We start from the raw sequence: 12,382 nt of genomic DNA on the forward strand, positions 1-12,382 counted from the left end.
GGAAGAACTTTCTCCTCACCTCCAGCCTAAATTTCCCCTGGCATAGCTTGAGGCTGTGTCCTCTTGTTCTGGTGCTGGCCACCTGAGAGAAGAGAGCAACCTCCTCCTGGCCACAACCACCCCTCAGGTAGTTGTAGACAGCAATAAGGTCTCCCCTGAGCCTCCTCTTCTCCAGGCTAACCAATCCCAGCTCCCTCAGCCTCTCCTCGTAGGGCTGTGCTCAAGGCCTCTCCCCAGCCTCGTCGCCCTTCTCTGGACACGCTCAGGCATCTCAATGTCCCTCCTAAACTGGGAGGCCCAGAACTGAACACAGTAAGTATCATCAGTGTTAGATTTTCAGCCACCTCATTTAAAGCAATGGGTCCTCTTTTCTTTGTCCTGTTCCTCAAAAACAATAACAAAACCACCCCAAAACCAGAACCTAAGCTCTTCATTATGGGTAATGTTTGAGCTGAATAATGATAATATCTGTTTGGGGCATTTAATAATGCAGCCTTCAGGAGGAAGGTCTGAGGTCATCTATGGTGGTGCCATGGTCTAGCCTTGAGGTCTGTGGTAACAGGTTGGACTTGATGATCTGTGAGGTCTCTTCCAACCTTGGTGATACTGTGATGTTCTGCAGTAAGGTGTTAAGATGGATGTGAAAATTATGTTTAATTGCTGTTTCAGTTCCAAGTTCTAAAACAACAGAGCCTTTGACAGGTCTTCATTTAGTTAAAAAGAACAGTTAGTACTACTGAATAGATTAAGGGGGGTGACTTGCTTGGCTGAAATGTGTCCCAAATCAGCCTGTAGTGGAATAGTCAGATGGCAGAGGAACTTGTGGAGTACAGTAACTGACTGAAAACAGTCTCTTAGCAGAACTGTGGTGCCACCCACGGAGTGGCACAACTCCTCAAGGAGAGCAGAATTTGGATACTGAAATCCAATTGCTTAAGCAACAGAGAAGTATTTGCAGTTGAGGGGTAGTGTTGAGCGTGCTGCTGCTTATGTGCTTGGACTGCTTATGTGCTGCTTATGTGTTAGGACAAGGGAGGTTATTCTGCCCCTGTGCTCAGCACTGGTCAGGCCACACCTTGAGTGCTGTGTCCAGTTCTGGGCCTCTCAGTTCAAGAGAAATGTTGAGGTACTGGAATGAGTCCAGAGAAGGGTGATGAAGCTGGGAGAGGCCTGGAGCACAGCTCTGTGAGGAGAGGCTGAGGGAGCTGGGGGTGTGCAGCCTGCAGAAGAGGAGGCTCAGGGCAGACTTCATTGCTGTCTACAACTACCTGAAGGGAGTCTGTAGCCAGGTGGGGTTGGTCTCTTCTGCCAGGCAGCCAGCAACAGAACAAAGGGACCCAGTCTCAAATTGTGCCAGGGGAGGTCTAGGCTGGATGTTAGGAGGAAGTTGTTGGCAGAGAGAGTGATTGGCATTGGAATGGGCTGCCCAGGGAGGTGGTGGAGTCACTGTCCCTGGAGGTGTTGAAGCAAAGCCTGGCTGAGGCACTTAGTGCCATGGTCTGGTTGACTGGCTAGGGCTGGGTGCTAGGTTGGGCTGGGTGATCTTGGAGGTCTCTTCCAACCTGGTTGTTTCTATGATTCTGTGGCTAATCCTCTGGTACTGTGAGCTGTAAAGCCTCTGTTCAGATTGGGTTGGAGTGACACTGTGCCTATGAATGGGAATCTTTCCCAAGATTACAGTGGAAGCAGGACTGGCTCTTCAGTCAATAAAATTGGCCTGTTTCCAACAATCTGTCTTGTCTGACTGTTGAATTTTAATGTCACAGCTTTAGTTACTAGACTGTTGTTTTATTTAGCAGGCTCTGGGGCGAGTTCCCCATTAACATCTCCATCATCCCCCACTCCACCTTCTACAGCAGGTAAGTTCAAGAATCCTTACAGTGTTTGTCTTTTTTTTTACTACACCCCCTCCCCCTTCTACCTCTCCTGCCCCTTAACTGTGTCACTTATTCCCAAGGGATGGTGGTTTTGAAGGATGGAACACAGAGGTGACATTTATCTCCTGTCAGCCTGACTGTGGGCATGTAATTTCTCTTGAAGGCCAAAGACATCATTTTAATACTCTTCTTTTTCATTTAATAACCTCTCTGGAGATGTACATGGTATACACATGGATTTACTCATAGAGACTTCTCTCTCACTCCAGTCCTACCCACACTGCTACCTTCCAAACACTTTCTGGGCCTCACGTTGCAGTATGCATTTGTTCTGATGTTCCTGGGCTGTTGATGTTGAAATGCCCTTTGCTGATCCCTCATTTGTGTCTTTGCTCCTGTACTGCAGTGTCAGGAATATTGGCTGAGACACCTTCAATGGCTTAGGCTACCCAAGTCTCCCCAGCTTTGACTATTGAGTGATAGTGGATGTGCTTCATCTGAAAGGCTGCAAGAAGAGCACTGGCAAACACCAACAGCAGAAGGTGTTACTGGAATCCCTTTCTTGAATGGACACAGCCCATAGCAGTGCTGTTTGTTATGGTGACTCATGCCACAGGATTTCCTGTCCCAGGAGCTTTCTACACAGCACAGCTTGTTAACTGAAGTGATGCAAAGTTACATTTGCTGTAGGTGGTCTTTCAGAGGACACAGCAGTGTATGATGTAACCCATGAATGAAATTCAGATCAGTCAGTTCTCCTTCAAGTTCAGAGTATGTTGAAATGTGTGTGTTATGAACTGACTTCTCCCAGTTAGCATAAACAAGAGAATTAGTGCTGTTGTGTGGCACAATGGCAGTGCTGTTCTCTGGATGTACTGGTTGCTGGCTGGAGGGTTTATTTCAAGTTCAAGGCAATGCCAAGCACAAATCCAGGCTGGGCAGTGAGTGGCTGGAGAGCAGCCCTGAGGAGAGGGACTTTGGGATGCTGGAGGAGGAGAAGCTCAACGTGAGCCAGCAGTGTGCACTTGCAGCCTGGATGCCCAACCAGAGCCTGGGCTGCAGCAGGAGAAGTGTGGCCAGCAGGTGGAGGGAGGTGATTCTCCCCCTTTACTCTGCTCTGCTGAGACCCCACCTGGAGTACTGCATCCAGTTCTGGAGCCCTCATTACAAGAAGGATGTGGAGATGCTGGAGAGTGTCCAGAGCAGGGCCAGGAGGATGCTCAGAGGGCTGGAGCAGTTCTGCTGTGAGGACAGACTGAAAGAGTTGGGACTGTGCAGGCTGGAGAAGAGGAGGCTCCCAGGTGACCTTCTTGTGGCCTCCAAAAATGCTGGGGAGGGACTTTTTAGGCTCTCAGGGAATGATAGGACTGGAGGGAATGGAGCAAAGCTGGAGGCGGATAGGTTCAGAGTGGAGGTGAGGAGGAGGTTGTTGAGCATGAGAGTGGTGAGAGCCTGGAATGGGCTGCAGAGGGAGGTGGTTGAGGCCCCATGGCTGGAGGTGTTTAAGGCCAGGCTGGCTGAGGCTGTGGGCAGCCTGCTCTAGGGTAGGGTGTCTGTGGCCATGGCAGGGGGGTTGGAACTAGATGATCCTTTTGGTCTCTTCCAACCCTGACTGGTTCTATGATTCTGTGCTCTTTAGTGAGGAAGTAGCAGAAACTGCACAAGATGCCTCCAAAATGGCAGTTCAGTTCATGTTTAAGGGGGTTTGTTTGTGCAATAAAACTCTCTTCTATTTATGTTTTAACTTGAACATTTGGGAACTTTTTGGAGAGCTTTTTCAAATTTCAGGCATGCAGTGCAGCTTTACATGTAGATGTGGTCCAAAGTGGCTAAAAATGCTGAAGTTTGAGCTCAGACCTTGGCTCTGATTTTCAGACCACACTGCTACAGTGTGTCAGTCATGTTGCTGCCAGTGTGCTGATGTCTGGCACAGTGTATGTGACCCAACCCTGCATCCAAATTGGGAAGTACTGAAGTGTGCTGATGGCTTTGAGCCTTTTGATGGGGTGTAAAGGCACAGGTCACCCTTTCAGGAATGCTTTCATAGAATCACAGAATGTCAGGGACTGGAAAGCTCATCCAGTCCAACCCCTCTGCCAGGGCGGGGTCACCTAGAGCATGTCACACTGGGTCACATTCAGGAGGGTCTTGATCTCCAGAGAGGGAGAATCCACAAGCCTGCTGGGCAGCCTGTTTTGTGAGTAGAATTCATTGAAGAGACTTCAAATAGTAGTTCTAAGAGAGATGTAGTGTGCTTGGGTTCTTTTTTCTTTGCCAACAGTTATTAGTTTCAGTTATTCTAAGCAAGAATGCTGTTAGTCATGCTGTTATGCCACACCTTGAGTACTGTGTCCAGTTCTGGGCCCCTCAATTCAAGAGAGATGTTGAGGTGCTGGAAGGTGTCCAGAGAAAGGTGACAAAGCTGGTGAGGGGCCTGGAGCACAGCCCCGTGAGGAGAGGCTGAGGGAGCTGGGGGTGTGCAGCCTGCAGAAGAGGAGGCTCAGGGCAGACCTCATTGCTGTCTACAACTACCTGAAGGGACACTGTAGCCAGGTGGGGGTTGGCCTCTTCTGCCAGGCAACCAGCAATAGAACAAGGGGACAGAGTGTGAAGTTGTGGCAGGGGAGGTCTAGGCTGGATGTAGGAGGAAGTTCTTCCCAGAGAGAGTGATTGGCATTGGAATGGGCTGCCCAGGGAGGTGGTGGAGTTGCCATCCCTGGAGGTGTTGAAGCAAAGCCTGGCTGAGGCACTTAGTGCCATGGTCTGGTTGATTGGCTAGGGCTGGGTGCTAGGTTGGACTGGATGATCTTGGAGGTCTCTTCCAACCTGGTTGATTCTATGATTGTAGTGACTCCATGAAAGGCTCACTGGCCCATGGTAGGACTCTTGTTGTGACACCTGATGCATCTATAGTTTGTATGTCTCTCTTCCAGTTTCCTGGTGCTTACTAAGGACATTTACCTCTAAACCATAATTGCTTGTGTGGTGAGTTGACTTTTAAAAGAGGGCTTTGAGTCTGTTGTTCTGCTTTGATTGCTGTTACATTAGAATCATGGCACCTCCAAACAGCTTGCTGATGTAGTGCATAGGAAAATGGAAGGCTGGTGTGGAGAAGTGGACCCAGCAGAAGCTCTTGCCCTTCTGTCCTGTAACCAGCCAAACCAGCGAGGTGTGTGGGTATGTGCAGAGCCAGAGACACTGACTAAAGGGGAACAGGCTTCAGGCTAACATGCCTTGAGGAAGGAACTTCATTCAGGGGGAGGTGCTTTGTTTCTGAACAGAGGTTTAGCTTGCAGCAGTGCTTGGTATAGTCACTGCAAAACATCCTAAGAAACAAATTGATCTCTGGCTTCAGTGGTCTTCATAACAACAGGCACAGCTGTAGGGCTGAAGGCATGAGCTGCTTTGAGTAGAAAGGTGTCTGCTAGACACACAGATTCTTCTTCACTAGAATGTTTTGGGCTGGTTTTGTTGCAGATACTTGGCTAAGTAACATCTCTAAAATGTGGGGGGGGGTTTTTTGAGCTTGTGGCAAGTGATTCTGATGCAACTTCTCACTTTTTCTGATGTTTCTCTTGAATATTTGGTTCTTTTTTCTCCACTTGCACAATCCTTTGCTTCTTTGGAAATCTGTTATTTTACTTGGTGGTTGGGAGCTGTGGCTGGGATCTGGAGGGGTGCAGAGCACTGTGAGTAATTTAGAACTTGACTCCATATTCTCTAAGTAAAAGAAGCCCTTAAAATACCAATGAGCTCTCTTTAGAGAAGAGAGAAGTTTGGAGGGTGCCATTTTTGCTTCCCTGTGAGAACTTCCAGAGTTGGACATGACTTTTTTCTGTGCCAGTTGTCCTGAATCCTTCAGAACCTGTTTCATAGGTGGTGCATCTTCTCTGCCCTCTACTTCTTTGTAAGACAGTTTGAATGCTTTAGTAAGGGCTCTTCTTGAGTGTCTCTGACCTGTGCAGCATTGGTGTAGGCACAGGTGTTAATTCAACAGAAAGTGTTCCTGGAACTGAATGGATTTAATTCGAGAGAGATGTTGAGGTACTGGAAGGTGTCCAGAGAAGGGCAACGAAGCTGGTGAGGGGCCTGGAGCACAGCCCTGTGAGGAGAGGCTGAGGGAGCTGGGGGTGTGCAGCCTGCAGAAGAGGAGGCTCAGGGCAGACCTCATTGCTGTCTGCAACTACCTGAAGGGAGGCTGTAGCCAGGTGGGGTTGGTCTCTTCTGCAAGGCAGGCAGCAACAGAACAAGTGGACACAGCCTCAAGTTGTGCTGGGAGAGGTCTAGGCTGGCTGTTAGGAGGAAGTTGTTGGCAGAGAGAGTGATTGGCATTGGAATGGGCTGCCCAGGGAGGTGCTGGAGTCACCATCCCTGGAGGTGTTAAAGCAAAGCCTGTCTGAGGCACTTAGTGCCCTGGTCTGGTTGACTGGCTAGGGCTGGGTGCTAGGTTGGACTGGATGATCTTGGAGGTCTGTTCCAACCTGGTTGATTCTATGATTCTGTGGCTAACCCTCCTGCAGGTCTCTTGCTCAATCTCTCTAAATGCACTTTAATCCTGTAAAGCTTGAATTATGGCATGTGCAGTTGAAAGTATGTGCGTTGTATTTGTTCAAGTGCAATAATGCTTTTGTAGCGTGGAAAACTGTGGTTCATTATTGGGAACCAGAAAAAGTCCCTGTCCTAATGGGAGGTGTCCCTGCCAATGGCAGGGGGTTGGAACTGGATGATCCTTGAGATCCCTTCCAGCCTAAACCATTCCATCTGTAACACAAAACAGTGGATCCTCTCTCCCCCTGTTTGTCGGTGCCCAAGAACGTGTTGCTTTCCGTAGTAACTTTTCAGCTAACAGTATCTGTTTTTCTCCCTTTGACACGAGAAACTGGGTGATTAACTTGTGTCCTCTCTCTTTCTCTGCTGTTTTCAATAGAGCATGCATCATTTTGAACGTGAATATTCAGAAAAGTAAGCTCATGCTGATTTATCTCTTTTAAAGATGCTCTGTTTCTCCATGGGAAAGCCCAGTGCAAATCTTGGACTTGCTTAGTAATGGGAGGGACTAGAAGGAAAAGAAAACCCAGATCTGAATATCCATGTGGATGACTTTAATGAAATACAGCATCTTTAAAAACTCTACCACTAAAATGACTTTATTTGCACCCCTTTCTCAGCCAAGTATTTAATGCTGTTTGCACAATTACTGTCACTTTAAAATCATAATGAAGTTTTTGTTTCAATTCAGGCATCAAGTTTACAGCATCTGATTTCCTTCCTATTCCTTTTAACACACTCTTTTAACAAAAATGTCCCTGTAAAAAAAAAAACCAAACCTTGGTAAGTTCTTGTTTGAGTGTTTTGTTCTTAACAGCTGCATGAATGAGTAAAATGTGTGTTGGTAGGCAATGTGTTCCAGCATATATATATATATATTGGAATGGTCTGAGTGCTTTGTCTCAAATGTGGTGTTTATTGGTTTGGTGGGTTGGTTTTTTGATTGCTTTCCTGGAAATACAGGAGGAAAAAGTCACTATTGCACAGAACATTTTAATCTGTAGGTGTAGCTGCATTTGGCTACACGAGCATGAACTAAGATTTCCTTTGCAGCCATGCCTCAAGTCAGAAAGGGAAGGACAGCTTGGCTTTGATTAACTAACTCAGACAGAACTGGAGGTTTTCACAGTCATGTAGGTGCAGTCCATAATGTTCATAGCTAGTCAGATACCTTTCTAAAACCTGTGTATTTGTGTTTTAAGGGAGAACTCAAGTGGAGGAGTACCACTGCTTATAATCGTTCTCCTAAGAGCTTTACTGTGTGATATCAGCAGCTCAGTTCAGTAATAGTGAGTCTTGGGGAAGTTAGCAAGTTTCCAGGGAGGAAGGTGACCTTCCCTAGCTTTTCTGTCCCACATCAAAATATGGAGATAACAAATGGAATTTTGGCCTAATAATACTTAGTGATTCCAGCCCTTTGTGGGGTTTTTTGCCTCCTCCTCTGGCAAATGTGCTCTTTCCTTCTCTGCATGCTACTCCCTGTCATATTCCATGTGGAATCCTGTCTGCTCTTGTCACAGTTGTTCCCTTCTGCATCTTGGACAGCTACTTGCATAGTGCCTTCAGTCTTGCTTTGCAGTTCCAGCCCAAACTCTCTGCAGTTCTTGCATCTCTTTGAAGCTGTTTGTGATTATGGTCTTGGCTCTTCCACAGCAGTTGATCAGTTTGGTGGTAGTGTTGGTATGCCAGTCCTTCTGACCACTTGAACCACAGAAGTGCTTACTTGAGCTGGTCTTGGTCTTGTTCTTCATTTGGCAAAGTGTCAAGTTTTGATTTGCTGTCAGTCTGCACACACATGAGAGACAGGCAGCCTCCAAACCTAGGGGATGGTCTTTCAGTATTTCTATTAATAACCAGACCTACTTTGCCTAGTCTGAAAAGTAGATGTGGCTAAGGTAGATGGCCCCAAGACATCAATGTGCAATTTATTTCCATTTGTGCTAATGCTGTGTAATGTTTTTATTGTTTAAGAGAGAAGCTGATCCACATGCAACAGGCATGTGAAATTGTTTCAGCTGACCTCTGACATTTCTACTGGGGCTTGCACATTTTCTGTGGGAGGGAGGAGAGTCAAGATGAGCCCAATATGTGCTTCCATGTTGTGTTGTCACAGAAAGTTTTCATGCCACTGAGAATTTCTCCTGAAGAGTCAGAAGTGTGACAACACAGCATGTATTAGTGTGTGGCAAAAATTGGATGCTTTCTGTGAATACTTTTCATTTTGAGCTTGCTTCCATATGGGAGAAGTCTTGCTTCAAAGACTGGTATGAAGAGAAAATGAGGGAGCTTTGAGTTCTGTCTTCCATCTAGTATAAATGCTTCTTTTAATTACAGCTGCTGTTTTTTACCTATTACTTGTTATTCTGAGAGTGACCATTAGTGACGAGTTCGGAGGAGCACAAAGAACTTGTCCAGCTTCTTGTTTTCAGTAACAACTTTATCCTTCATCAGATGCCTCTAGAGTTCATGTGGCATAATGTCCTTTAACTGCTTGCTATTTACCTCTTAGCAAGCAGTTCTGTTCCACTAACCAGACTGATGGTTGGCCCCATGTTGATTTGCTTTGCTGTCCATCACAGGATCGCAGGATGTTAGGGGTTGGAAGGGACCTCCACAGATCAAGTCCAACACCTTATCAGCGCAGGACCATAGAATCTAGTGCAGGTCACACAAGAACACATCCAGACAGGGCTGGAAAGTCTCCAGAGGAGACTCCACAACCTCTCTGGGCAGCCTGTGCCAGTGCTCTGTGACCCTTACAGTAAAGAAGTTTTCCTCATGTTGAGGTGGAACTTTCTGTGCTGTAGTTGCTACTCATTGCCCCTTGTCCTATCACAGATTGAAACTGAGAAGAGTTTGTCCCCTCCCTCTTGACTCCTAGCCCTCAGATATTTATAAACACTGATTAAATCCCCTCTCAGTCTTCTCTTCACCAGACCAAATAGCCCCAGGTCCCTCAGCCTCTCCTCACAGGGCAGTGCTTCACCCCCTTCATCATCTTCCTAGCCCTCCCTTGGGCTCTTTCAAGTAGATCCCTGTCCCTCCTGAACTGGGGAGCCCAAAACTGAACACAGTATTCCAGGTAAGGTCTCAGCAAGGCAGAGGGGGAGGAGAACCTCCTTTGATCTGCTGGCCACGCTCCTCTTAGTGCACCCCCAGGATCCCACTGACCTTCTTGGCCACAAGGGCACATTGCTGTTCCATGGAGAGCTTCTTGTCCATCAGCACTCCCAGGTCCTTCTCCAAAGGCCTGCTTCCCATTAGTGTCATAGGTCTTGCTACTTAGCAGTGTATTCCTCTTTGTAGGTTAGAGCTACCAGACAAGTTAGATTATGGATACCATTTGTCTCTCTAATCTTACTGTGCAGTAACTTATGATCTAGGTGACAGTTAAAATTCAGTGTTGAATAGTTCTATGATGTTAATCGTTGTGCCCCTACCCATTCCAGAATATCTGAGACAAGACAGGGCCTATCATTCACCATATAGCAGCAGGTCATCACCTTACAAGTTCCACCTCTGCATCTTGTGGCATGGCAGATGGTCATCTCTGCAGCCCTTTGCTCTGCCTGTATCTCTGCTAATACCTGAGTAGAAAGGATGGTGCAATGTGCAGCAGCAGAGCTGCACAAGACCAGGTTGTCTGAGAGCACTGCTTGCAGACAACGATGCCTCTTCCCTCCATTTGTTAGCAAGCACTTCCATGCAGGCCCTTGCTGCTGGGCCAGCTGCCTGCCTGCACTGCTGTGGGCTCTGGCTTCCCAGAGGTGGGTGTGGAGGCTGAGGTGTGATGAGCGGCATGAGATGGATGTGACTGGGGTAGGAAGCAAGGGCCAGAGTGCAAATGTGACTGGTGGGAACATAAGAGGCAGGCAAGAGGTGCGAGTGGCAGATGGCTGTGATTCATTCAGCCTGTGAAACAAGCATTTGTTACACAGTTGGAGAAAGTCTGGTGGTACTGTGCAAGCATAAAACACTTCCAGAAAACTCTATCTGCAGTTAGTACTTTTAAAATGGAGTATCACAAATACTACACTGATGTGGTCCTCTTCTACAGTGCAAAATTCATCATGTAAGTAAGAGCAGGCAGTGAGACTTGCTTCCAGTCTTGGTTACTGTTCATGACTCAGAGAGCAAACTGCTTCACTGGGGCAAAACAAGGGAAGCTGAAGCCAGGGAGTCTTGTTAAATGGTCTCCAATTCCCTCAGTGCAAGGTCACATTTGATTCATGTTTTGCATCTTCAGGCTCTATTTCAGAGGTGTCTCAGAGGACACAGCTCACCTGCAGATAGAGGGATCTGATCACTTTGGCATTTTTCATCCATTCTATTCTTCACACTCCACTGGCATTTAGGGAATGGTGTGACTAGTGCAGGGCTGATGGAAGTCCAGCTAAGCAGCTGCACTCCTCTGCAGCAGAACCTTCCTGACATAAACTACATCTCTTGTCAACAGGAGCATCATCGATACCCCCAGCACCACCACTACCACCCTTGCCACCAGCAGCTCCTCCTCCTCCAAGTACAGAGGTGCCAATGCAGCCGAGCCCTCAGCCTGATGTCAGTGCAAGCCGAGGAGCCTTACTCAGCTCCATTCAAAACTTTCAGAAAGGAACTCTGAAGAAAACACAGACCTGTGACTACAGTGCTCCCAGGATCAGCTGAGGCCACTCACCACACCAGGATTGAACTCTCTCTCCCCGTCCTGTGCTGTCTTGGAACAAGACTCTCCTGACTGGTGACTGATGTACCAGTATATAGCAGCTAATTGCACTGTAGCTCTGTTTATCCCAACTTCAGCCTTCCTTGAGTAGCAGCACTGCCCTGTCTGAATTGTGTTGCCATGCTGTGCCAAGTTCTTTATTTGGTTTCAGGAACTCTGCTCTCTAGCTACAGTTTCCAGGAGTACAGCAACTTTTGTATAGCTGAATAAAAACCTGAAAATAGGAATGTCCATGGTGCATTAATGCAGTTTTCCTAGCTCTGTTCCAACCCTTTTTTTTTCCCAATTTCAGAATTGTAGTTTTAGTCTGCTCAGTTTTTCAACTCTTCCTGGATTTTTAAGACATCTTCATTCTGGTTGCATTGAATCAGCAAATTTTGGATGATCTACACCCCCCCCCCACACATATACACCTTTAAAGCATACTGCACAGATGAGGGACCTGGAGAATTAAATCTTATTGCCACCATATTTGCTGGTGGAGTAAAAATGCTGTCTCATTAGACTTGTTTAAATGGATAATCTACCTGTAACTCTAAGGGAAAAGTGTTTTTAAATGACAAAACAGTTGAAAATGGGAGTTTAATAGGGCACTGAGATCTTATTCTTGATTTAGTTAAAGGCAAAGTTACTTCAAGTTAATTCTACTGCTTCAACTTTATTGAAAGATCCTTTTTGATTTAAAACTTTAGACAAATTGCACTTTAAAGGATTACAGATAATCCATTTTTTAAATTCAAGTACATCAGTGTTTGTTACTATGCAGAGAATGTCTGTACAAAGTTTCATGTAACCTGTGATACTCAAAGTCATTTTTATTAAAAGGTTAATGGAATTCCCTCAGCAGTGTGGTGGTGACTCTGTTCAGCTAGCATTGCACCTGCAAGCCAGGCTTCCTGGGAACCCAGCAGCACTTATGCTGAAGGCACTACTCTGAAAGGTATTCCTGGTCCTCGACTGAAATAGGACCTGAGCTCTTCTGTCTACTGACAAGAGGTAAGTGTTTCCTCTCCAACAGCCCAGGGAGGGGGCAGCCTGCTGGGGTAACAGAGCAAGCCACGCTGCACAGACTCCCCCAGGCAGCGCTCTGTACCAGAAGCTGCTGAACAAAACTGCACTCTGGTACGTGGTGATCTGCCAAAAGGGATACTGTGACTGCTTCTCAGCTCTTCCAGCACAACCTACACAACTGCTGCTTCAGAGCCAGACACAGGGCAGCTGAATAAAACAACTT

The 12,382-nt window shown here is 46.8% G+C and overlaps 1 protein-coding gene across 9 annotated transcripts in view; it reads left to right on the forward strand.

Moving 5' to 3' along the window:
- PXK (PX domain containing serine/threonine kinase like) overlaps positions 1-11,987 on the forward strand; it is a 55,541-nt gene extending 43,554 nt beyond the window's left edge. Inside the window, exons 17-19 of one of the 9 annotated variants that reach the window (XM_064156941.1) lie at positions 1,797-1,859; positions 7,117-7,208; positions 10,882-10,972. In XM_064156941.1, coding sequence (XP_064013011.1) covers positions 1,797-1,859; positions 7,117-7,172 — 119 coding nt within the window. In that variant the 3' untranslated portion in view covers positions 7,173-7,208; positions 10,882-10,972. Of the gene's footprint in view, positions 1-1,796; positions 1,860-4,810; positions 4,863-6,804; positions 6,840-7,116; positions 7,211-10,881 lie in introns of those variants that run through there. The other 8 variants (XM_064156942.1, XM_064156946.1, XM_064156945.1 and 5 more) reach the window with 8 other exon arrangements.
- Positions 11,988-12,382: the final 395 nt, after the last annotated feature.

Source organism: Pogoniulus pusillus, chromosome 16 (assembly GCF_015220805.1).
Source record: "Pogoniulus pusillus isolate bPogPus1 chromosome 16, bPogPus1.pri, whole genome shotgun sequence".
NCBI classification, from domain to species: Eukaryota; Metazoa; Chordata; class Aves; order Piciformes; family Lybiidae; genus Pogoniulus; species Pogoniulus pusillus.